This window comes from Dreissena polymorpha, chromosome 9 (assembly GCF_020536995.1).
Source record: "Dreissena polymorpha isolate Duluth1 chromosome 9, UMN_Dpol_1.0, whole genome shotgun sequence".
NCBI classification, from domain to species: domain Eukaryota; kingdom Metazoa; phylum Mollusca; class Bivalvia; order Myida; family Dreissenidae; genus Dreissena; species Dreissena polymorpha.
The window spans coordinates 1,336,365-1,364,281 of NC_068363.1; the positions used below are offsets into that span (position 1 = coordinate 1,336,365).

Here is a 27,917-nt window from a genome sequence, read left to right on the forward strand (position 1 = left end):
CTGATGATCTTGCTGTGATCGCAGACTCACTGGAGGAGTGTCTCTCCAGACTGAAAGGTTGGAAGGATGGTATGGAAAGCAAAAGGCTGAGGGTCAATATGAAGAAGACAAAGCTGTTGATCACTGGTCCTGGACTGAATCTCCTGCTTGACGCTGGAGCATATCCTTGTGCAGTATGTAGGAGTGGAATTTTGCTAAAATTGCCATAAATTCTTTATTTATTATTAGATTAGATTGATACTTTGACAAAACTACTCTTACCTGACATACCACAATAGACCCCCCCCCCCCCATGAATCCTCCCCCCCCCCCCCCCCCCTATTTTTTTTTTTTTTTTTTTAAAGATCATCTCACAAATGACCACCACACCATAACACTTTACCCCCCTCCCCCCCCCCCACAAAATATATTTTTTGAAACGGTTAAAAAACACAAATATTTATTTTTATGATTTTATTTTTGAAATACCGTCCAACCATCGCACCCAAGAATCCCCTCCCCCCTCACACCCGAATTTTTTATTATTTTTTTCATTTTTTTCCGCATTTTTGGAAGATAATGTAATAAATGTCCACACCCCCACACTATACACCCCTCTTCACTCCACCCTCCCTCCTTTGTGATTTAAATTGAGAGTCCCTTCACCTTTAAAAAAAATAGATGAGCGGTCTGCACCCGCAAGGCGGTGCTCTTGTTTTTCTGAGGCACCACCACAAAGGTTGGCATAACGATTTTGTGACATTCCTGCTGTATTCCTTCTTCACTCATGGCACCACTGACACAGCTCAGTCGAGGAGAAGAACTCGGTGAGGAGGCTGGATGGTCATCTTAGTCCAAATCCTAGTCCTAGTTGAGTTCAACTGCTGTTTGACTGAGCCTTGCGCACGCTCCTGGTGTTCTATCTGCATTTGATAGATGTTGTTGTCCAGTATCAAAACCGCTTTTGTTCCCCACCATTCTGTTATGCCGCTTTATAATCGGGAAGCATATGTTTTATTAGGAGACGTGCGGTGCGAGTGGTACGCTGTAGAGAAAAGAGGACAACAGTTTAAAGTCACACTTTATTCTTTTGCTGCTACATTTCTTTTGCTGCTATGTGACTTTACGTGTCCTTTCCTCCCAGAAACATATTAGATAAAAATCAATTTAGATAAGATGCAATAATTATTATTGAACAAACACTATTGTCACAATAGACATGTTTGCCAAAGGGATTTATTTGACAACAGAGGATGAATGGCTTCTTTAATGTGCCTTTGATAAGATTCTTATATAATAAAAATGCCAACTAACATAATCAGTTTCTTTAACTGACCTAAGATGACAGTTTAAATATTAAACAATAAAGTTTCATTCAACTTCAAATACAAAGGTTACCATTTCAAAATCAGATAAAAATGACATTTCAAAGATATGGTCAGTTTTCAACTGGCCTCCGGTGAATACTTAAGGTACCACGGACAATTTACAATCAATGGTCTTTGTTTGTAAATTACATTTATTTGTCTGGGAATAACAATTATGAACCATGGAAATTAACCAAACAAAATATGATTAGTTGTAACAATATTAAATTACTAAACAATGTAAAATTAGCTAATTAAATTATTTCATTGTCCCACATCAAATTATTCATAAAGAATATTTTATATAGGGTGCATAATAATGTGAAAAAGGTTTTGTTTCTAATGATTTCAACTATGAATCATACAGTGTGCATTGGTTGTCACCTGGTCTTCCTCAGGAACAACTGGATTAGCTGGTATATTAAACATTATAAACAATTTTCATACCTCAACCTGTAACGCTCTGTTTTTTACTTCCACCACGAATCCATCCATTTTCTTCATGGTCGTCTGAAACTGAAATTACAACAAATTATCTTTAGGACATTGATGCCCATATATTCCACATCTGTCTAAGACACCTTTCATTAAAAAAGACTTAAAAGCCAGAAATAAAAAATCAAATGCTGGTTAATTTGTCTGTTAAGTATCGTGGCTTACACAAAAGAACTTTAGCTATGCGTGCAGTTTCATCCCAGATTAGCCTGTGCAGGTTGACATTTCGACCTAAACTGGATTTTTGCTTAGAATAGACTTTCTTTACATAAAATATATCATGAAAGCGGAATATTAAATTTAACTTTCTCCACATTTTGAACAAATTAATGTAACCATGGATGACAGAAGTCTCACAGCTTTAAATGATGATGAAAACTTAACAGGCATAATGAGTTATCATGAAGGTTGTCCCCCCTCACATTATGAAGTCTTGAGGGCCAAAGTTGATCTCTCGTTTTGGTTCTTACTTCATCAATATTAGGTCATTCATACCTGTAGGAAATAGTGAAAGATTAGAACAATAAATTACAAGAAGTGGAAACTACCTTATTATAATTATAATTAAGCCCTCAATAAACATACCAGTCCTTGAATCCTTTCAAAGTGCTCCTTCTATCTCTGAGCCTCTTTGGCCTTGGTATGGGCACTGGTCCTCGCTTCCTCAACATCTTTCACCAATCAGGCAACTTGACCAGTGCCCTGTGACAGGCCCTGAGGTGCCAACTCAAGGCTGCTGGGGAGTCCAATAGGTGGACTCCTCAGAGATGGAAGGAGACAGTTGGTTTTCCGGCGTCTGGGGGGTCTGTTGAACTGGGCTTGGGGTGGACCTTGGCCCTGTAAAAAATATAATAATTATTAGGGCTATACAGTGCTTACACTTCAGAATAATATACATCTATCGAGAAAACTGAATATCCAAGACTACAACAAACTAATTCCATAACATATTTTCATGTTTGTGATGGCTTGGACCATTCTAAATGAGGTGAACACAATTTTTGTAAGTGTGTTTAAAATACCCAATTGCCTTCATCTGCTTTAAAATATTGCATGTTTTGACTTGTACTATATGTATGATCAACCTTTTTCTATAAAAACATCAACCATTCCCTGTTGCATATTGACCTGTTTAAGAGCCTTGTTATTGAAAATAAAAAAAACAATTTGTAATAGAGTAATTTGTACAGAAATGAACGAGGACATAAAACCATTACTACCATGAATTTACCAATAAGCTTAATACGCACAAATTTATGATATTTAAATTTGGCCACATTTATTCCCTCATTTGCTTATTTGAGGAACAACACAAACTCTTATGAATGCATGCTTTAGGAAGATAGAAAATTGTAGTGTATAAATAACAGAGTGTAGTAAGTTCATACACAAAAATTGTTAGATAAACAATAACTCCTATTCACCAATATTACAAGCCACATGAATTAATGCATACCAACATTCTCCTTACCATACTTAATACAACTTTGCCTCTCAACTACATTAATATCTTCTGATAACTTTTAATGCACAACATACACAACTTTGTACCTCATGTATGAATACTTTGATTAACAAACAAATACACATACCTTCTTTGCCACGACTATGACTGTAAAACAAACTTATAAGACAAATAGACATACTTTTTTGCAACAACTATAACTGTCATACAAATACACCACGTCCCTTCTATCATCTATAACTGTGAGACTATTCCAAATACCTCTCTTCTTTTTCAAATTTATATGAATGTTGGATGGATAAACATATCTTCCTGTCACAACTATAATATTAAGTTAAACACACATTTATATCCCGCCACAATATCTTTCTTACCACAACAATGACTATTAGATAAATACACACATCTTTCTTACCAAAACTATCACTGTTAAATTAATACACATATCTTTCTTACCACAACTATGACTATAAGATGAATACACATTTCTTACAACTATGACTGAATGCACATAAATTTTGTATCTTTCTTACAACAACTATGACTTTTAGATAAATATGCATCTTTCTTGCCACAACTATGACTATTAGATGAATACACATATCTTTCTTACAACAACTATGAGTATTAGATAAATACACATATCTGTCTTACCACAACTATCACTGTTAGACAAATACACATATCTTTCTTACCACAACTTTGACTTTTAGACAAATACACATATCTTTCTTACCACAACTATCACTGTTAGATGAATACACATATCTTTCTTACAACAACTATGACTATTAGATGATTGATTCACATAACTTTCTATAACAACTATGACTATTAGATGAAATCAAGTATCTTTCTTACCAAAACTATGACTTTTAGATGAATACAATGTCCCAATTGACACATATTGCATACGCATCTTTAGAATGTTCAGCCTTCATTGGTTATCTTAACTACTTAAAGCACGGCTGAGAAGTTATAAGTTATAACTAAGACCAATTTCATACATATTTTATAAAAAATATATGTCAAAAAAATCTCGAAGGACAATTTTGTTGGATTATTAGTATCATTGCATGCCATTTGCGACCTTAGTTTTAAACGGAAGGATGTATGACTGAGTATTTATGGAAGGGACCTTAACCCTTTGCATGCTGGGATATTTGTCGTCTGCTAAATATGTGTCTGCTGAATTTCTAACATCATTTTCTTCACTTTTTTTCAAAGACCACCATCAGAATAGCAAACAGTTTGGATCCTGATGAGACACCACATTCTGTGGTGTCTCATCTGGATCCATACTGTTTGCAAAGGCCTTCAAAATTCGGTTGCACCACTGAAAGAGTTATAGTGATATGTTCTGCTACTACACAATCAATGTATGTAATGGTTGAACCTGGAGGCCTACATGTATGTTTTAATTATCAACACTTAAACCAAATACACATACGCTGTTCGGATGCCTCGCCAACTCTGGTCCGCTTTGGTTCGCGGGCACCCCTAGTCCCCCCGGTACCCCTCTTTTTGCCTCTGCCGTTGGTAACAGCTGTAAATAAAAGCTAGCGAGTTTTTAAAACAAAATAAAATAAGTAGTTTTATATTTTACTGATAAACAAGGGTTAATGCCTGGGTGAAGTTGAATTAGGTTTGAAAACTAAGAAGGTACCAGTTATAGGACCTTTATTAACATAATACAATTATAACAGGTTTCATTAATTTGATATAGCTAGCTGGTTTATTCAGATAATTACGCTATATTCACTGATAAGGGACATTGAGACCAAAACACAAAGTGCATTATGTACTAGTTTTTTATATTAAATGTTTCACTCTTTAAATTTGTAACTTTAAAAGATGCCAATATCGAAATATTTTAGACAGTCAATTTGATTGCAATTTTAATGTAACTGGTATTTGTACTTAAAAGGTATAACTACAATACTCTGTAAGATACATCTAGAAAATATTGCTTGTTCTTACTTATTATACAAAATCTTCACAAGCAAAAATAATGTATTGGGTGTCGTTGAGAACAGGTAAATACACTGCATTATTAGTTGGTCGCGTAGATCGTTTTCCCTTTTTTTGGCGTCCTTCATTTTAGGCACTAACTTTCGGCGCTTTTCAACTACTTCCGGTGGGAACTGCTGAAACATTTGGCATCCGGTTCCTGACAGGTGTTTCCATTCTCTCCGTACCCTCTCCTGGTCCTTGAAATATGTAAATTTGGCAACGATGTTGCGAATCTTACCAGAAACTGGCTGTCCCGGTGAGCGATGAACGTGCTCAAAGCGGATCGTTTCTGCAATGTCCTTTGCAATTTTGAGTTTCTCTTGTAAATGATTATGTAACTCTGTTTCCGTAATTTCCGCTGTCTTGTTGCCGGTGGAGTTGTCCTCTTGGATATTTGTGAACACCAGGTTGTTCCGCATGGATTGCGACTTCAGGTACGCAACGTCGTCCCTCAGCTCCTCCCGCTGTTTCTCAAGCATAGCCACCTTCACGGCCATCTGCGCCGCCCCGTCGTCTGCCTAATCTCTCTCTTCGAGCAACATAACTTGCGCATCGGTGCGTTTTACGCGGTCGTCCAACGCTAACCAAATTTTCTTGAGCTCTTTGTCAAAGTCCATAACTTTTATCTCCAGGTTATCGAGGACACCGAGCTTACGTTCCATGGCTCCTATTCTAACGCCTGATGCGTTCATGCAATCCATTAGATCCTTGTTAGTTGGCTCGGGGCCTCCGTCTGCCATATTTGAGCAACTTTGTTTAGAGTTAGAGTTATTCCCTGGTGTCAAATCAAAAGTGTTATCATCTGCAGAGTTCGAATCTGGGAATAACACAGCACTAGCTTTACTTTCAATTTCTTCAGACGGGCCTCTTGGCTTGGTAGCTTTGTTTACATTCCCGCTCGCACTCCCGCTACTATTTCTGTCTTTTCTCTTCCTTGTCATGTTTAATTATCATTTTCAGTTTAAATAAACTAAATAACTAGTCACATATAACTTTTCTCACTTATTCCGATATAACACTTATTATAGCACTTAACACTCTTTAAATATTAATTTTATCAAAAATACTCTCTCTGATGTAAAACACGTCTTCTCCGCGCCATATCACGTGACACTTTGTCATGTCAATTTAACATTGTTTGCAAATTAAAGTATCCTTTAGTTATCGAAATATATACATTAACAATGGCTGCTTGTAAAAGATTTTAAGTCCTCTAAACATTGTAGGCAGTGTCCAAACAATTTCTTATTTTTCAGGTAGCCCACTGGGCTACCAATAAAAATATTTGGTAGCCCATAAAATTTACCTACAAAATGATAATAGGCAATTTTTCATCTTCATTTTATTTCTTTGTTTACATATAAATAATGTGTATACATACATATACATATACAGCAAGTAGCCTGATGTTCACAGTCAATATCATAAATTAATGTTACAGTACAGGCACCGTGTACTTACATATGTAAATGTAAATGTACAAAAAAAATCATATACTCCATGTACATAGATATGACATGTATGTGCACATGTATGCGTACTTAAATTCGGACAGTATGTAAAGTCGGAAACGTAAATAAAGCGTTTAGATGATCAATACTATTGACTTTTATGGTGTCAATCAATGCAATTGCCCTTTTTAACAACAAATACAGAGTTTCAAAGAAACCAATAGAGTATTAAATCATTTATTTAATTGTGTCCGACTTTAAGTACTGTCCGAATTTACGTATTGCATCCGTATGTTTCGACACTTGTGTGCAGTCAGTATAAAATACAATAATTGTTTCAATAAATATGAGCACCACACATGATATTTTCACTCATGGCTTTGCCTATCATGAAAATATTGCATCTGGTGCTCACTTGATGACATAAATTTGATCTTCCACTCTAATAAAACAAATATGCTCTATGTTCAAAGCTAATTATTTCATGAAATAATGTTATTGTTCTAATGTCCTTCATGATAAAGGAGTATCAAGCTTGTTTGCATAAAAGATATGATAATATAAGAGAGAAATATAACAAGAAAAAGAAAAAACAGTTTCAGCCTGGATTCAAACTTTGAATGCACCACAGATGCAATTATGTTTGCAGGTACTTGTTTCAGATAAAGTAAAACTCAATAAGATAAGATAATGAATTTGATCAGTTTTTTCAGTCTCCTGTAAAGTTTTGAAATTATGAGTTACAATAGTTTTGCACCAAGCCCTCGAAATGTAATAAACTGTGGCAAATAGAGTTCCTTTATGACAAATGATATAGAATTCCTATCGATATGAAACATAAAGCTTACCAGTTTATTTTTTTTCTGTGACAATATATAGTCATTCACTTAGTTTTGAAGTAATAGTTTAAAACTGTATATTTTAGTTGCCTTGGAGCTCAGTTCCCCCAATGCTTATAAGTACATGTATATTTGAGACGTGGTGTGGGAAAACCAACCTTTTGCGTTTGCAACCAACATGGATCAAGATGAGACTGTGCATTGGTGCAGTCTCATCAGGATCCATGCTGTTTACTAAAAGCTTCTGCAACACTTATAAGGTCTGAAAGTTAAAAGCATGGATCCTCGTGTGATTGAGGGAATGTGCTGGCTCATCAGGATTAACCCTTTCAGCGCTGGAACCGAATTTTAAAGGCCCCTGCAAACAGAACGTGGCATCTCATCAGGATCCAAACTGTTTGCTATTCTGATAGTATTCTTTGAAAAAAATCGAAGAAAATGCTAATTTTAGAAATTCAGCAGAAGACATTTAAGCAGACAACAAATTTCCCAGCATGCAATGGGTTAATGCTGGTCTCAAACACCAAAGGTTGGTTTTTTGCACAGCAAGGCACAGTTATTCCTTACTATTTAAGTTACATGTACTACTGATGACTGCAAGTTCCTAGTTCTAGTTTTATTATAAAAGAGAAGGCTTTGTGAAAGTGACCCCTGGTTAGTAACATGAAACACTATCCTAATACTGTTATTTTTAAAGGTACCAGTCTAGTCAATTGTAAGTACCTGGCCAGTCATGGTTTGCGTTTTCTACAGTTGAAAAGAAAAAAAACTTCCATTGAAGAATACTTAATTTAATGTCATTGAAAGATTACATTAATAAAATTAAGGTTATAAACAAAAGGACATGTCCATTAAAAATGATCCTTTAGTTACAAGGATTCTTGGATATTGCAAAATTATCAATTTTTGAAAAAAACTTAGTGCAAAAATAATGTATTTTCAGATACAATAGTTTTGCACCAAAATATTTTGTCTAATAGAATACATTTTAACGCAACTGTATTGTATCTTAATTTTTATCAAATACATTTAAATGAATCAATATCTAAACAAATGGTTATCTGTAATGTTTAAATACAGATATTAAATAGCAGTTTTAGTCTGGTTTTTATCAGGAAGTGAGAATTAGGGAAACAAGGATGTTTTTTTCCATCTCCTGTAAAATTCTAAAAATCTGAGTTACAATAGCTTTGTGCTTAAAAATGTGTCATGAAAGAACAATTAATTTTTGTTTGGTACCTTGGAGGCTATGAGGACTGGATGGGCTGGGGAGGTGGGAGCCGGGGTAGTCAGGGTAGCTGCGGCTGCTGGTGCGGATGCCGCTTCTGGTGTCACTGGACTGCCTGTGGCGGCTGGACTGCCTGTGGCGGCTGGACTGCCTGTGGCGGCTGGACTGCCTGTGACGGCTGGACTTCCTGGGGCGGCTGGACTGTCTGTGGCGGCTGGACTGCCTGTGGCGGCTGGACTGTCTGTGGCGGCTGGACTGCCTGGGGCGGCTGGACTGTCTGTGGCGGCTGGACTGTCTGTGGCGGCTGGACTGTCTGTGGCGGCTGGACTGTCTGGCGGCTGGACTGTCTGTGGCGGCTGGACTGTCTGTGGCGGCTGGACTGTCTGTGGCGGCTGGACTGTCTGTGGCGGCTGGACTGTCTGTGGCGGCTGGACTGCCTGTGGCGGCTGGACTGTCTGTGGCGGCTGGACTTCCTGGGCGGCTGGACTGTCTGTGGCGGCTGGACTGCCTGTGGCGGCTGGACTGTCTGTGGCGGCTGGACTGTCTGTGGCGGCTGGACTGTCTGGGGCGGCTGGACTGCCTGTGGCGGCTGGACTGTCTGGGGCGGCTGGACTTCCTGTGGCGGCTGGACTGTCTGTGGCGGCTGGACTGTCTGTGGCGGCTGGACTGCCTGTGGCGGCTGGACTGCCTGTGGCGGCTGGACTGTCTGTGGCGGCTGGACTGCCTGTGGCGGCTGGACTGCCTGTGGCGGCTGGACTGTCTGGGGTGGCTGGACTTCCTGGGGCTCTGGACTGTCTGTGGCGGCTGGACTGCCTGGGGCGGCTGGAGTGCCTGGCATGGTGGCAATATGTGCTGGCGTGCCTGGCATGGCTGGTAAGGCACAAACAAATTAAAACAAAACAAATTAAAACAGTTTCACAATAATTTCAAAAAGGCAATAAATGTTTTCATTTCATGTCAAAGTTGCTTCACCAGCTATACATTTCCACCGAGAATAACTAGATGTTTCTGTTAAAGATTGAACCATTCAGCTAAGATTTTATTTTGATAATAAAAAAATTGAAAGCTCAAGAACAATTGATAGCAAAGTGTGACTTCTATATTTCTTTAATAATGAATAGCTAGTTATATTTGTTGTTTTATCAATATCACTGTGGGTAAGCAACTCTATGGCTCTGTAAGGGGCTACCCTGGCTGGTAGGGCTTTCAAGGCCAATAGGGAAGGAGGGAGATCTGTTGTAATTAATTGCATTAACAATATAAAATATGAACAGGTGTAGAAGTAACCCAACTTGTTTCTAATTATTAAAACAATGGACACCCTGTTGTCACAGGCAGTTACATACCCAATGGCCGATCCCTGTGTATCTCTGGCGTGGCAGGCTCGCTGTTTGTCATTGTGGGCACTGAAACAAGATGCATTTGACTTTCAGGACAGACTTATGTGAGAAGTTGGACTACTCCCTCTGTAGTAGTACAAAACGTGGCGTCTGATCTTCATCCAAACTGTTTGCTTTTCTGATAGTGGTCTTTGAAAAAAAGTGAAGAAAATGATAATTTTAAAAAATTCAGCAGACGACATTTTAGCAGACGACAAATTTCCCAGCATGCAAAGGGTTAATTTGGCAAAGACCAGTACCTTGGGGTAAATTGGTCTTACTTTGACTGAAGAATAAGCTATATACATATTTTCATATACTTTAAAATGTCAAGTTCCATTCCTCTATGATGTATATTTCCTTTCCAATATAACGCCTAGTGTGGTATTCCAGAAGCATCTTAAGTTAAAATTTATTTTTATCCTTATATTGGGAAATTTCCTCAAGTGTTTTATTTTACACTGAACCAATAAAATTACATAATAATCACATTAATCAGGACTGCCAAAAACACATGTGTTTGCTTACCATATTTAGCAAAGAAATATAAAACATTTTAATTTTGAACTTAAGTGAAATATTTAAGAAATGACATAAAATGTTTCTCGAATACCACCACAGAACTGCAAAGAAAAGATTATTCCATTTCGGAAGGTTTTCCAATATAACGCCATAACTGCAAAGAGGTATTCAAATAAATGAACCAATCCGTAGACAAATTCAATTTCAATATTTAAAGGAAAGTTTTGTAAGAAACTTTTTGATTACAAGCCCAGGAAATAAATTAAGTGTGTCTAAAAGAGCGCGAGACATTTAATGCATTCCAGAAACAAATGTCTTTCCGAGTTAATTAAAATACGGAATTAAAACGAAGAAACATCAGTGCATACAGTTTTATTTGTTGTTTTTTTTAAAGGCATTATACACAAATATTTAAGCTAATAATATTAAGCAATATAATTTATATGCAAGTGAAACATCATCAATTGAAATAAATAAAAAAAGTAACAAAAACTGTTTTCAAAGCTATATATAGTGTGTGTTTGTGTGCGAGTGAGTGTGTGCATGCGATAATAAAGATAAACTAAGCAAATAAACATATATACAAAACAGTAAATCGCAACAACATTATTTATGCAAGTGAAACATCATCAATTGAATTAAGCAATATAATTTATTTGCAAGTGAAACATCATCAATTGAAATAAATAAAAAAAGTAACAAAAACTGTTTTCAAAGCTATATATAGTGTGTATTTGTGTGCGAGTGCATGTGTGCATGGGGTAATAAAAATAAACATAACAAATATACAGAACAGTAAATTGCAACAAGCAGAACCGCAAGAAACACCAAAATGGCTGGAAAACGACGGGCCTTACATTTCGGGAGGGTTTCAATGGCTGGATCTTCAATGATTTGAGTGGCGGTCAGAATTTTTTCAGTTACCTGGACAACCTTCTTTCTGGGTTTTGGTGTCATTTGTTTTTGAGATGTGGCTTGAAATAATTTCATTCGCCTTACACGTTTTGGTGCCTCTGTGTAGCCTAAATTTTCTGTTTGCAATGGGTTATCCTTGGTTGGCCTTCCGTCAATGAAATGCCTACAGCATACACCACTGTCTTTAGACCACAGCTTGTTAGCAACAACACCTCCCTACCAACTGCTTCCACTTGTTTCTCATGGTAGGGTCTCTGATCTTTTTGGGGAATGGGAACAAACTGCAACAAAAGAATACAAAATTGCTATATATTGATACACAATCATGACAACAAGGATGAAATGTATAAAAATGGGACACAGAAGCAAACTAAAAGTTTGACACGCAATGTTTTTACATAGTGTTTATTTTTTTTGTCAAACTAAAATAAAAACAAGGGCTGTTTGTAAAACATGCATGCCCCCATATGGGCTGTCAGTTGTAGTAGCAGCCATTGTGTGAATAAGTTTTTTGTCACTGTGACCTTGACCTTTGACCTAATGACATAAAAATGAATAGGGGTCATCTGCCAGTCATGATCAATGTACCTATGAAGTTTTATGATCCTAGGCGTAAGCTTTCTCGAGTTATCATCCGGAAACCATTTTTCTGTAACAAGTCACCTTGACCTTGACCTAGTGACCTGAAAATCAATAGGGGTCATCTGCGAGTCATGATCAATGTACCTATGAAGTTTCATGATCCTAGGCGTAAGTGTTTTTGAGTTATCATCCGGAAACCATTTAACTCTGTCGAGTCATCTTGACCTTTGACCTAGTGACCTGAAAATCAACAGGGGTCATCTGCGAGTCATGATCAATGTACCTATGAAGTTTCATGATCCTAGGCATAAGCGTTCTTGAGTTATCATCTGGAAACCATTTGGTGGACGGACCGACCGACCGACGGACCGATGTGTGCAAAACAATATACCCCTTCTTCTTCGAAGGGGGGCATGATAAGTATTTATAACTTAAAAATAAACATAAGGAGACAAATTTCCAGACTTTTAATACAATTTTCAAGATGGTGGGACATTGTTATTATTACTATATCATGTGAACAACTTTTTATATGTTAATGATTTTTCCCCCAATGTAAAAACAAACTACAAATGCAGGCACGATTTCTAGCTGATGAATATTCAATTCAGGTTTATAATACATGTCTAGAGGTAATAAACGTACACAACTGTCAAGCTTATCATTAAAAAATCAAATCAAATATAGGAAGCATTCCTTTTTTACTTCTTCAAATTAGCAAGATTGTGAAATCTACCGGTCAAAACACAAAGTGACCACCTAAGATGCTCTTGTTTATAAATATACACATTATAGATACGTTAACAGTGGGTCACATTTGCACAACTGGCTCTTGTGCAAACATCCACATGTCTCACAAAGCTGAAATTTCCATTTATTTAGTCGGTATCCACCATTGGAACAATTCTTTGCAGCGCAGGTGTAAGCCATCTTGTTATTTTGACTCGAAATCGAGTTGATCCGTGCCTTTGGCTTCGCTCATGTGCAGAAACTTAAGGTGTATTGGTGTATTGTGGGCCCTTTGCAAGAACAAAACAATTTATGTCCTCTTATTTTAGCTGTAAACAAGCACAATAGAATAATTAAAATGAAAATAACAAAATCGACCTGTCACTGATTCAATTAATATAATACATATTGGTCTATTGATCTTTTCATACTTTAATTTTTCTGAGTAAACCTGCATAAGCGTCGACCTTATTCTGCCTCGCCAGGGCCACTGCATATCGTACGCTTTTCTATATTTCTGTTATTCGTTTGGTATTTCGCAGTTGCCACACGATCACGCATACCAATACGAACAGTACACTGCTGCCTACTCCCGTGTGCAGGTTACCTTGGAACTCGATGCTGTCGAAATCTTCCCTTAACTCGTGGTCCTTCTCTGTCTTCGCCCGGAGTTGATTAGCCCATTCTTGCAGGGTTGACAGCTCCACCTCTTCACTCGACTGCGATTTCAGATATTCCCTTGTTATGTTATCAAATGAATATTCTGCAGAAGTGATTACGTCCTGCTGGTACACGCTGCTGTGGAAGTGATTTGGCAACTTTAACATGTCGGCCAGTCTAGTTTTCAAAAGGTGAAGGTTAGTAAGATGTATTCTGTTGGTGTCGGTGCTGACTTTCTCGTTCTGGCACGTCCTTCTACTCGGTGCGACTATGTTTGTGGCGAACGACGTTGAAATTATGCAGTTGCATGGCAGCGTTACAATGCAAAACTTGCATCCGCGTTCGATTGTCGTCAGCTTTCCGTGGCAGGTCTTATTAAAATCCTTGATATCCACGAAAAGGACACTTCCGTTCGCCATAGGCCACATGGGACGTCGACTGTGGGGTAAAATCACCGTTTGGCAGTTTGTTTCAACATTTCGCTGGTTGTCCATCCAGACTACCTCGACACAGGCTGTCGAAGTGCTCACTGGTTGCGCGTGAAGGACTAGATGGCAGACGCAGTGATGCTTGCCGGTGGACTGGGTTAGGTCTTCTGCTTCGATTGCCTGAAACACCACCTATTCTGTCCGGCTGGCGGTTGATTCATCGGCCATGAAGTAAGCTGGAAGGTCCTTTATCAGTACATTATGGTTCACAAATGGCACGCCGAAGACATGCACCCTGTAGAGGTCCATGTTTGTCCGCATGCCAACGGGGACCTTAAGTGTAACCAATTTTAGCCAAGAACGAGGCAGAACCATAGTCTGTCTGTCTGTTACACTTTTCGTGTCTGCTCTCTATTTCAAATACTTTTCATCCGATCTTTACCAGACTTGGTCATAAGTTGTTTCTAGACAATATCTAGGTTAAGTTTGAATATGGGTCATGCCGGGTCAAAAACTAGGTCACGGGGTCACTTAGTGCATTTCAAGGATTAAGCATGTTTAAATGCTCATAACTTCTATCAAAGCATTTATAGGGGGCATGTGTCATCCTATGGTGACAGCTCTTGTTTCAATGTATCTTCTAATTGATATATGGCACCGTTGATCTATGGCACCGGAGATGTCCGCGGGTTTGATCAGCTGGTTCGGCATAATACCCGCTGCAACGCTGTTAAGACCCGCTTGGAGATCTGACAGATACTGGTTTATGTCTTCTGCTTCTAACTGTATTTTAAAAATGCCCTCCGTAGACTGCTCCAGTGCATAGATACGCAACTCCCGTCATGTTCTCGAAGGATTGAATATTCGCTGGATGGAAGTCATGCCTTCCAATGTCTGGTTGATAAACATATCCATATTAGCCATTTTCCGGCTGCTTAGCGACATGTACGACTCGAATTGTTGCTTGTGAGCAATCAAGTCACTTTGCAGACCGCGCCTGTACGAGATCATTCTGTTGACCTTGGCAATCTTCTGGACGTCTTCCTGGGTGGCCGTTCTGAAGAGAGACTTACTGAGGTCCCCGATAAAGCCGAGAGGGGCGTTCCGTATTTGCCGGCCACGCTTGCTTGTCAGATCTAGGGCGGGTATGGTGTCTATTGCTTGCTGTCTAATGCTATCCAACCTTGACTGCAGTTGCTCCCTGATGACCTACAAAACGATTCATATCATAAATATTTTTAGTATAATAAATATGTATTACTAGAAGATAGTTACTGTTATTATCTCCCGCCATAGGCGCAGGTATATTGTTTTGGCGTTGTCCGTCCGTCCCTCTATTGGGAGCCATATCTTGGAAGTGCTTTGGCGGATTTCAATGAAACTTGGTATGAGTTTGTTTATGGGTAAGAGGATGATGCATGCCAAATGGCATTGTACACCATCAGTTAATAACAGAGTTATAAGAGACAAAACCACACACATTATAACAGCAAGTCTGGTATGCACATCGCAATACATTTGCATAAATCAGGGCTATATATAACTTTTAGGGTATATTGGGTACTTCACCCCCTGTTTTTGACAACACTAGGGTTTTTGTAAATTCAATTTAGCAAACATTTTCACCCCCTACTTTTGATCTTAATTGGGTTTTTCACCCCCGGTTTTTAGCTCTCCTGATTGCTCAGGTGAGCTTTTGTGACCTGTCTTTGTCCGTCCACATTTGTTCGTAAACACTCTAGAGGCCACATTTCATGTCCGATCTTCATGAAACTTGGTCAGAAGCTTTGTCCAAATGAAATCTCCGTCGGGATGGATACTGGGTCGTGCCGGGTCAAAAACTAGGTCACTTGGTCAAAAAAAAAAGAAAAAAATTGTAAACACTGTAAAGTCACATTTCATGCCCAATCTTCATGTAACTTTGTCAAAATGTTTGTCTTAATGATATGTTGGTTGAGTTCAAAAGTGATTCCGGTCCGTTGAAAAACATGGCCGCCAGTGGGCTGGGGCAGTTTTCCCTATTTGGCTATAGAGAAACCGTGTAAACACTCAAGAAGTCACAATTTTTGCCCAATCATCATGAAAGTTGGTCAAAACATTGGTTTTATTGATATCTCGGACGAGTTCGAAAATGGTTCAGATCGGTGAAAAAACATGGCCGCCAGTGAGCGATGCATTTTTCTCTATATGTATATTGTGAAAACATGTGAACACTCTAGAAGTCACATTTTTGGCCCAATTTCCATGAAAGTTGGTCAGAACATTTGTTTTCTTGATATGAGAGTTGAGTTCGAAAATGGTTCCGGTCATTTGAATAACATGGCTGCCGGGGGGGGGGGCAGTTTTCTTATATTTATATATAAAAAAGCTCGTGAACACTCTAGAAATCACATCTTTTGCGCAATCATCATGAATCTTGGTACAAAGATTGGTTTTATATATATATCACATAATTAATGCCATAATTATTGCCCTTAGATTGTCCAAATTTTCATTATATTATACAAAATCCTTGTAAACACTCTAGAGGTCACAATTTTGTTTCAGATTTTATGAATCTTGGTCATAATATTTATTTTTGTAGGCAAAGTTGGATGTTTGGTAAGGGGGGGGGGTCAACTCAAAATATAGGTAACCAGGTCAAATCTTACAAAAACAAAAACACTCCATATGCCAGAGTTTTGGTTCAATAATGATGAAACTTGACCAGGATGTTTGTCTGGACAATATCTAGTTCAAGTTTGATGTTTGGTAAAGATTGAATGAACCGACTCCTCTCAGGCGAGTGAACAAGGGCCATCTTGGCCCTCTTGTCTAATTGTAACTAAGGACAATTTTACACAAGGGGGTTAAAAATACACAATTTTAATTGTCTCCCTTTATCAGACTTTTTTCAACTGAAAACCTGGTTTTGTGACAATTTTGTCTCTTGTATCTTCATGTATTCATATTTAACTTTCTTGAATATTTCATCTTTGGTTTTGATCCAAGATTACATCCACAAAGGACATTCGTGTTGCTGACATCTCGTCTGGGTACGCTTGCTTCGCTTTCCGAGTTTGAGTGTTGGTTTTTGGTCTCATGATCAGTGTTCATTCTAGAAATCGAAAAGTAGGGGGGAATTTCCCCCCTCACTTTGAAAAATAGGGGGGATTTTTCACAAATGGGGGGGAATTGATCAAGTACCATTTATATGTTTTCATTTTCGTTTTAATGTTTATTTGTTTTAACTTCTACATTACTTAAAACAGTCAAGTCAGTGAAATACCATTGTAACTGCTGTTAAATATAACTGCACTTTCCATAGTATATTGCTGACTTAAATAAAAACAAAGGATTATGAAAATAATTGTTCACATGATATTTCTGTATCATTTAAAAAAAAAAAATACTGATTGTCTATCATGATATGATATGAATGATGATATGATATTAAAACCTAAGTCATGTAAGTGTCTTAATTAATGTATAGAATTAAGTTTTTACATTCCAGTATCAAAGGACAATTTTCTTCCTTAATCATTCACGAGTCGCATCCCTTTATTTTTTAAACGAAATTTCTTATTTTTTAATAAACCCAAGTATCATTTTAAACGAAAATTCTTTAAAGTTTATTAACCCGTGAATCGAAGAGTTAATTTCCTTTGATTTCCGGTGTTTTTCTCAATAAATACGCGAAGCAGAATTTAACAGTTTAAAAAACACGTAACGGATATCGAGTGCGCGAATTTTCTCGCACACATGCTGCAGATGTGCGCGATCTTTGAAAAAATAGCGCGGTCTAGAATGAACACTGCATGATTCCTACAAAGGAAAAATTAATATTGTAAGAACACAAAACGACAAAGTTCTAAAATACATGTAGTTAAAATATGATCTTTTTTTTTTTAATTCTGAGCTATTATCACCTTGGCATCGGCGTCCCGTTGAGTTTTGTGTTTAGGTCCACTTTTCTCAGAAAGTATCAATGCTATTGCATTCAAACTTGGTACACTTACTTACTATCATGAGGGGACTGGGCAGGCAAAGTAAGACAACTCTGGCGTGCATTTTGACAGAATTATGTGCCCTTTTTATACTAAGAAAATTGAAAATTTGGTTAAGTTTTGTGTTTAGGTTCATTTTATTCCTTAAGTATCAAAGCTATTGATTTCATTTTTGCAATACTTTCTAACTATCATAAGGGGACTGTTCAGGCAAAGTTATGTAACTCTGACTGGCATTTTGACAGAATTATGGGCCCTTTATATTTTGAAATTGAAAATTTGATTAAGTTTTGTGTTTTGGTCCACTTTACCCCTAAAGTATCATAGATCTTGCTTTCATACTTGGAACACTCGCAAATTATCATAAGAGGACAGTACAGGACAAGATGCATAACTCTGGTTGTCATTTTGACGGAATTATGGCCCTTTTTTGACTTACTAACTTTGAATATATGGTTTAATTTTGTGTTTAAATCCACATTACTTCTAGAGTATCAAGGCTATTGCTTTCAAACTTCAAATACTTTCATTCTGTCATGAGGGTACTGTACCTGGCAAGTTGAATTTTACCTTGACCTTTGAATGACCTTAAATGACCTTGACTATCAAGGTGAAATTATTAAATTTTGCTAAAATTGCCATTACTTCTTTATTTATGATTAGATTTGATTGATACTTTGACATAACAACTCTTACCTGACATACCACAATAGACTCCACCCAAACCATCCCCCCCGCCCCCCAGACTCCCCCCCCCCAAACTATATATTTATTTTTTTTCATTTTTTATAAAGATCATCTAATAAATGGCTACACCCTCACACTAAACCCCCCCCCCCCACCGCCCCCTCCCCGCCCTCCCAATTCTTCACCTTTAAAAGAAAAATAGATGAGCGGTCTGCACCCGCAAGGCGGTGCTCTTGTTTCTTTTGTTTCTTCAAGGTTTTCTCTTTTATTTACATCATAAAAAAGCTAGGTTGGTCGGCATATTTTAATTTGACACTTGCGATTGTTCCAAATATAAAGTCAACATGTTTTCTGTATATGGAAAGAACTTGGGAAAAGGCAGTGTGGTATATCGTCATAAAGTGACTATAAACTATAAAACTATAGTTTTATATTATTCACGGAAATATTCACGTCCGCATATATTAGTGCACTGCAAAAAAGGAATATAAAATACATATTTTGGGAGATTAAAAATGTGCTTGCGTGCATTGTAACGTAAAAACTAAGACTTTGCCTCGAATGATAGACTAAACTACTTATCTGGTGTCAAATATTTATATAACGGGAATAATGCTCAACTTTACTCAAAGCCTGCGCTTTATTTCGTCAAAATAGAGTAAATAATAAGATACCTAGGTGGATTTGAAGTTTCTTAGCGGAGGCAATGTTTTACACAGTTTACAACAAATTTCTACTTGGCATGCTAGCCAAAATGATGTCTCGGACCACGTGGTATGGCCACACTGACGCTCCATTGGTCATTGTCGGCTCGGGTACTACTTACATGTACCCCGGGTACTCTTAAGTATACTTACATGTACCCCTGGTACGGTAAATATACTTAAACGTACCCGGGAAATTTTCATGCTAAATCAGTCGTTGTCGGCTTTTTTTTTAAATTAATTATGTTCTCATTTATGTCATTTTTCTGTTAAATGGCCTCTATATTATACTCAAAAAGCATATTGATGCAGTTTTTTTAAAGGTAAGTTTGTTAAAGATACAAAATATCGTTTTAGGGTAATCGGTACCGTGTTTTACGACATCGGATTTTGGGCGGGAATACAACTCTGGTACAGTCAACTATCACTCGGGTACGTGTAAGTATATTTATCGTACCAGGGGTACATGTAAGTATACTTTAAAGCACCCGGGGTACATGTAAGTAGTACCCGAGCAGACAATGACCAATTGAGCCACACTGACATGGTGCTTTAAGATATGCCTGGTCAGCCTTCCTTTTCTGTCGGTCTTCTCGTACGATTTACATCAGTATCTTCGTCTTGGGTGCTGCTGCACTTGTACTTAAAGGATTATCCTTCTCTGAAATTGAGTCTTTGTAATAACTTGTAAAATTAATTTAAATGTCTATGGAATTTATTAAGGTTCAATAACCTTTTGCTCGTACACTGTCACACATAATTGATTTGTACATATCTTTTCCATTCTCAACTCAATGTCATTAAAATTACGCCAATCACAACCACTGTCATTAATGAACATGGTATCAAACGTTACATCAAACTTAAAAATATGACGACTGGGGAGTGGTTATCTGAACAGCACTGTATTATTCTGCAGCTGTGGTGGAACAGTCATCCGGTACTTATATACATGCTATAAGGTCATCATATGTGGATGCTGTTGCAACAATTGCTGCTGTGACTGAGACATGTTCTGGGAATTTAGATACTTGATTGCAACATCAAAGGTTTCCCTCTGGTTTTGACGCCAGTATTCATTTGGTATTTCTCTCTGCAAACTGTCTAGCTAGTGACATCACTAGACTATTTAAAAAAATGTTCAAAACACAAAACAGTCAAATTTTAGCTCTTCGAAATGATGACTGATCAATACAAATAGATCTAATGATAGAATAATTATTTCACCAAAACCAAGAACCAAACAAGAAAGTGAAATAACAAATATTTGCGTGCAAGAGAAAAGCTGACTTTGATTTTGAAAGAGCTTTATTCACTGCTATTGAGTGCTATTGCAACCCAAAAACATAAATATAGTTGTTATTCTGAAACAGTAGCAAAGGTAGCTATGTGACCCAAGTGTCACGCTAATTGGTTCCACACCCACTTGCTGAGGCCTGAAACAAGTTCAATACAGCATATTACAAACATGAAAAAACTATTTTTAGTACTGATAGCTGTTTTTTGGTTGGTTTGATTTGTCCACTATTTAACAGTTGTCAGTCATTCAATGTTGGTCAGTCACCTACGTACTCTTCACAAACTCTGTCAAAATAAGCGGTTTCATCAGTATAAAATATACTAACAATTTGATTACTTGGAGAACAAGTTTGAACCAAAATGTATAGACGTATTTTTGTTTCCAAAAATATGTTTTGTGGTCGGACCAGGCTTCGACATGAGGATTGTAAGGCAGAGATTGGTGGATTTCAACAATTGACTCTGCAATGTTGTGCGTGACTCCTTTAATTCCCTCCTGCTCTTAGCAAGGAACTGGCTAAGAACTTCACTCTTTTCTTGACAACGTTTGTTTAGGCCTTCTTACCTAGAGGATCGGATATGGGGGGAAGAGTACTGTTACCCGGGAGTTCTGTTTCAAAGCTTTGCTGTGAAAATACTGACTCTTTGTCTAGTATGTCATCATGGTCATTAGGTACTACCACCTATAGGCAAAGGTATGGGTTTAAGAAATTAATCTTAACATATGGGCCAGTTTATGATTACTTTTGCGAAGTATTTTATTTAGATATGACATGAGCAAAACTTTTTATATTAAAAGACTATTGTTTGCTGGACACTACGGCATTTGAACTATAGTCGATGAGGTAAATGGTTACCTAGCCATAAGAGTGTGATAAAAACAAGTGCGTTAATGTCCCGGCTGTGCGCGACCGGTTTTACAGTAGACCATATTGATATTTGATGTTTATATTGCAATAGTGTTACTTGTATTAAGTGTGTTTGATTATCATAATTATAGGTTGGCATGGTCAATGAAATATAATTTGTTTACTCCTTACTGATCCTAAGCACTCCTGTGGAGCAAGTTATTTTACATCTGTAGCCCTGTAATTCGTGTCAACCTGTGTCCACGTTTTCCCTTGAGTGTTTTCTTAAGCTTGAAAACTATGTCCGCATGTTGTCCGATTGGATGTAATCACATGAAAAACAATTAAGGTCTAACATGTAAATATCTGGACATAAACCTAAAGGATGCTGGACTGGGAAAATCGAGGTCAATATTTTCAAATGAAAATACCATTGTATGTTCAATACATAACATAGAATATTAAAACTACAAGATGGATAATTAATTTTAACATATAAACATTGATTTTTTGGCTTTCAGTGTTATTATGCCCCCCTTCGAAGAAGAGGGGGTATATTGCTTTGCACATGTCGGTCGGTCCGTCAAGCAGGTGGTTTCCAGATGATAACTCAAGAACGCTTGGGGCTAGGATCATGAAACTTCATGGGTACATTGATCATGTCTCCCAGATGACCCCTATCGATTTTCAGGTCACTAGGTCAAAGGTCAAGGTCACGGTGACCCAAAATAGTAAAATGGTTTCTGTATGATAACTCAAGAACGCATACGCCTAGGATCATGAAACTTCATAGGTAGATTGATCATGACTCGCAAAATGACCCCTATTGATTTTGAGGTCACTATGTCAAAGGTCAAGGTCACGGTGACCCAAAATAGAAAAATGGTTTCTGGATGATAACTCAAGAACGCATATGCCTAGGATCATGAAACTTCATAGGTAGATTGATCATGACTCGCAGATGACCCCTATAATTGATTTTGAGGTCACTAGGTCAAAGGTCAAGGTCACGGTGACCCGAATTAGTAAAATGGTTTTCAGATGATAACTCAAGAATGCATACGCCTATGATCATGAAACTTCATAGGTAGATTGATCATGACTCGGTGATGACCCCTAATGATTTTGAGGTCACAAGGTCAAAGGTCAAGGTCACGTGACCCAAAATAGTAAAATGATTTTCGGATGATAACTCAAGAACGCATACTCCTAGGATTATGAAATGTTTTAAGGTAGTTCCTTCCGATCGTGTTAAACATGTGTTGATCGAAAACGACAATTAAGACAACAGTTTCACGACAATTAAGTCATAAGTCTGAAATTACAATACTAAGAAATTCACGACCAGGAAATAAAGACAGAGTGTTTTACAGTTTTCTTTAAGCGGATGTCGTCCTTGATCGATGTGCTCGTTTCTTTCGTTGACAAGTCTTTTCATGTAGAAGGTGTTATAATAAGTGTTCTAGATCCATCGATGGCCACCACTACGTTTGGTTTAGACTTTCAGAAGTCATATAAGAATTTTGTTCCTTTCTCATTTTTCGGATAGCATCTCCTAAATGTTGATGGACAGTTTAATCCCCCCGCCATAGGCGGAGGGATATTGTTTTGGCGTTGTCCGTCCGTCCTTCCATCCGTCCGGAGCTATGTCTTGGAAGTGCTTTTGCGGATTTCATTGAAACTTGGTATGAGTGTATATATGAATAAGAGGATGATGCACGCAAAATGGCATTGTACACCATCTGTTAATAACGGAGTTATGGCCCTTTGTATCTTGAAAAAATGCTTTTTTGTGTGTGTCCGGAGCCATATCTTGTAAGTGCTTTGGCAGATTTCATTGAAACTTGTGATGAGTATATATATGGATAAGAGGATGATGCACGCCAAATGCCATCGAACGCCGTCTGTTAATAACTGAGTTATGGCCCTTTGTATCTTGAAAAATTTCTTTTTTGAGTGTCAAATATAACACTTTTGTGTCCAGAAGCATATTGGCGGGGGATATCAATTCAACGAATTTGCTTGTTGGTGTTTGAATAGTTCTGTCAGTCTTAAGTTACCCGTACCTCGCACGGCCCTTCTTTTTCCCTAAATCTGCTCTCTTATGATGTGAACATGAATTTGCTGAGGTCCATTAACTTCCACTGTGTAGCCATTTTAAATAAGTGATTGGCGGATTCACAACTATTAACACCATCTGATATTTCTGGGGATTTCATTTGACGCACTTTTTTTTAGAACGCCAAATCGCATAGCTGAATCACAGCTTATAAAGGGGGTGCTGGAGGTTTCGGTAAGTGACAAGTTCGGTAAATTGATTTATATAGTAAATGCCGTGGAGGTTTCGGTAAATTGGTTTTATAGAGGTGGTATACCTACAACGAGGTGTTAATTATTAGGCAATATGGACGAATAATTATTGTTAAATTTATCAACAATAATATTTATCATTGTATTGTTGAAAACACATTAAGAATCTATTATTTACATACCATAATTATATTGCTGAATATCTTCATTTAACATATTTCTGGTCTAAAGAAAATTCCAGGTCACCTAGTTCACGGATAGCGTCTTTATTATATAACGATTATTTTACTGGCCGCCAACTCCGGTGATGACCTGTATATAAACTCTGAATGTCCGCGAATTGACCCGATATACCTCGCGGGTTGAAATGCAATGCTTTAAAGTGAGGCCTCGCTTCCATTGCTCTTTATACTTTTACATGTTAACATGTTGACAGGAATAAGGAAGTAAGTACTAAATATGAGAACAAAGCCTTTTAAGTATAAACGCTCTTGCGCTGGTAATACTCTGAAAATAAAAGGTGTACGCACAAACTGTATTGATGTCGAGAATTGAGTGTAAAACTGTTCTATCTTTTAAGCCTTTTCATTCGAGATAAAATTGTTTCATACAGTAAAACAGTGTTACAAAGACGCGGATATGTTTCCAATGTTCTGGTGGTATACTCAAATCAGCCAATGGAATAAATGAAGTGTATTCATTCGTACCTAGCCGCGGGAAATTTTATTGGAATTTTATTGGACACTTACAAAGGTCAGGCTAAGGTGAAAAGCTGGCTTATGCAGCTTACGCCGAAAAACTAGTGTTATGTTAATGAAAGTAACAAAAATTAAGCACAACAACATCTTAACTATGCTTATAAAAAATAAAAGCAGAAAGACGATCTAGCAATAGATGTTTTCTGATAATGATCGCTACTGTGACGGTAGCAGCAGTCGAACAAGTTTAAATGTACGGAGTTATGGCAATGATTTTGTTCAGATTAATATAACCTATGGTATCAATACAACGTAAATGTAAGACGATACACGTTCCATTAATCCTTATACTATGGTATAGGAGTTCATACAGTTGTTGATTTGTCGTTACATAGTTCATTATAAAACAAATGAAACAAAATTAAAGCGTTTAGTAAAGCTTAATTTTATAAAACGAAACAATATCAAGTATCATAAATCGCTTATGTATGTTTTAAAATCTTCAAATGCGCTTTGCGCGAAATATTACCAAAAAACGACGATACGTTATCTTTAAAACGGTGCAATAGTTATACGTGATCTTTTTCAAGTTGTTTACCGCATTCATTTTTTTGTAGTTAAGTACACTTATGAACTCGGCGTTTCAAAATTTCGAAATATTTATTTAAGTTTCGTATTTATTGATCGTATACTTCTGGCCGGGGCTAATATAACAAGAGCTTTAGTTTAGTTTTTTCTTTGTTTATTTTTTTCGAGGAAATAACCTCCCGGTGAATGCCGAAATGCCGTTTTCTCCACTGATGCACGTGTCATAGCCTTCATCATGCAAGAAGCTGTCGCCGACATTGTATTCTTTGCCATTCTACGCACAAAATTAAATCAAACAAATATTGCGAGTACTTAACATATTTTAATTTTGTATGTACTTTCGACGCATATGTATAACATAATATTGAAGTAAGAAAATATAGCCTCAATGTTTTATTGGGCATGATTTATTATTTATTAAACAACAAATATCTTTAAAAGCGATATATGTCGTATACCCTAACTTTAAAATGAAGGTAGACAATGGACGTTTCTAACCTATTTAATTAAAAACAAAGGGTTCATTAGTGTTGTATTCTTTTCTCACCGATGTGTCGCATACAAACCGCATAACATGTGAAGTGCACGTATATTAAAACACAGAATAGTTTTCGGAGATACAAATCTTACCACCTGTTTCACATGTGTTCCCACATGGTTTATTATTAACTTATTTCTTCGTCATCGAAACATATTGTATGTTTATATTTGATTTAGACGCGGTTTTCTTTCCGCACATGTAAATAACACTGTTAAATCAGCGTCATGCGAAAATAGGACTTACATCATATGAACTTGCGTAGTCTGGTCAAGTGCTACTAGTTCGCTATAAATAAGCACGCATCGTTATGAGTTATCTCCAGAGTAGCCTATTCAATTTGAAGATCCTGACAAAACTGCGCTGGGAAAGTGGGTTGGAGCTACGCTCGTAGCATCTTGCACAAAACCCATTGTTTGCATGACGCGGGTTCATCTTGTAAATGGAACATTAAACCACGATATTTTCTGATTGAAATGTATGTCACACTGTGTTAATTAAAGTAAAATTGCAAACGTCGGTAGCATATTCTTGCTTGCACGTCACACATGTATGGCTAGATAAGTAGACGATCTCAATTCTAGCATGGACACTATATGCTATTTTGGTAGTTTGTCTCACACTACAAGACACATGACATTAACGAAAATGGTTTCATAAATGTATTTCCCTAAAATGTGTGTTATCTGATATCCTGAAAGCAATACTGTATTGGCAACATATGGCGTTTATCATTAGTACATTCCGTATTCCCCTGACGATTTACTAACCCAGCTCTTAACCGGAAAGCCTTGCGGATGGAATTGACCGATAAAACGTAATTGTAACTGGGCCAAAATGCGTGTCCGAGTGTCCAAACACTGAACTGTGTTACATCCTATAATTTAAAGAAGCGGTGATGTTGCCAATTTTCTAGGTGATTGTACTTAGCCGATGGGATAAATAAAGTGTTTTCATTCGGGTCTGCTTGCGTTATGTAAAAAACTTTTAAGGTAAAAAGCTGGTTTTAACAGTAACGCCGAAAAAGGACAAACAATATCAGCATGATTGTAATACTTTGAAATACAATCACAAAATCTGTGTTGCCGTCATATCAAATACAATAATTATACATTTCCAGAGGCACAGCCACGATACAGCCTCTGTTTGACTGCCTAAGTGACCAATACAGGAGGAAATACGGTTGGCACTTAAAATATAGCAAATAACAATTTAATAAATACCCGTTGTCTGCATTTAATTTTTGGAATATTATTATTTTGAATAAACTAGGTGAACACAGTGTTGCCAAGTTTAAACTTTCAATAAAATAATCGCCTTTTAAAGTGAAATTTTTCTCAGACGCTTATATTTGAAACCATAATCAAGTGCAATAGTGACGGTTATAAGATTATTGTTTCTAAACAGTGTTTTAATTATGCTATCAACGTTATCATAAAATTTGTTCAAATTATTATTTATATATTTTGAAACGATTTAGATATTTGAAACACATGCTATGAATGAATATAAATAGTTTGATTTTATTGCGGACCAAGTGCCTTTCTATCGTTTTTATTTAGAACTCGTAACTAGTAAACAAGTTAATTTATTAGGTGTTATCACCAAATACATAAAGTACGCACACTATAACGTTATTTTAAATTATAGACACAGAACATGTTGTAAACTATTGTTTTACCCGCTTGTGTAAAGGCGTATACATGATCACGTTTTGCGTGCAACTTACTTTCATTGTTGTACTGTTTGCCTGAATAATGACTATGAACATTATTCTTATCATGATGTTGACTTATAACAGAAAATTGTGATAAATTGCAGTGACTACTTTCATGAGGTCTAGGTTATAAATACGTCTAATAGTATCGATTGTTTAATCATACTTAACTTGATCTTGATTTAGTACTACTACTACTATTACTACTACTACTACTACGACTACGACTACTACTACTACTACTACTACTACTACTACGACTACGACGACGACGACGGCGACGACTACGACTTCGACGACGACGGCGACGGCGGCGACGACGACTACGACGACGACGACGACGACTACTACGACGACGCTACGACTACGGCTACTACGGCGACGGCGACTACGACGACTGGGACGACGGCGACGACGACGGGGACTACGACGACGACTACTACGACGACGACGACGACGACGACGGCGACTACGACGGCGACGACGACGG

At 37.4% G+C, this 27,917-nt stretch overlaps 1 protein-coding gene across 1 annotated transcript; it reads right to left on the bottom strand.

The window, feature by feature from the left end:
* Positions 1–8,830: 8,830 nt before the first annotated feature.
* On the bottom strand, positions 8,831–14,043 carry LOC127844640 (nascent polypeptide-associated complex subunit alpha, muscle-specific form-like). Its single transcript, XM_052375044.1, has 5 exons — positions 13,528–14,043; positions 11,874–11,934; positions 10,184–10,243; positions 9,446–9,707; positions 8,831–9,413 (listed from the first exon to the last, which is right to left on the bottom strand). The coding sequence occupies exons 1-5, from the start codon at positions 14,041–14,043 to the stop codon at positions 8,831–8,833; spliced, it is 1,482 nt and encodes a 493-aa protein (XP_052231004.1).
* Positions 14,044–27,917: the final 13,874 nt, after the last annotated feature.

Excerpts from the sequence above, each read along its gene's own strand:
- LOC127844640 (XM_052375044.1), bottom strand. The coding sequence starts at position 14,043 with ATGGCGAACGGAAGTGTCCTTTTCGTGGATATCAAGGATTTTAATAAG. Across the intron at positions 10,244-11,873 it reads GAAACAAGTGGAAGCAGTTG|TGCCCACAATGACAAACAGC; the intron begins GTAGGGAGGTGT and ends ATCTTGTTTCAG. Across the intron at positions 9,708-10,183 it reads ACACAGGGATCGGCCATTGG|CCATGCCAGGCACGCCAGCA; the intron begins GTATGTAACTGC and ends GTGCCTTACCAG.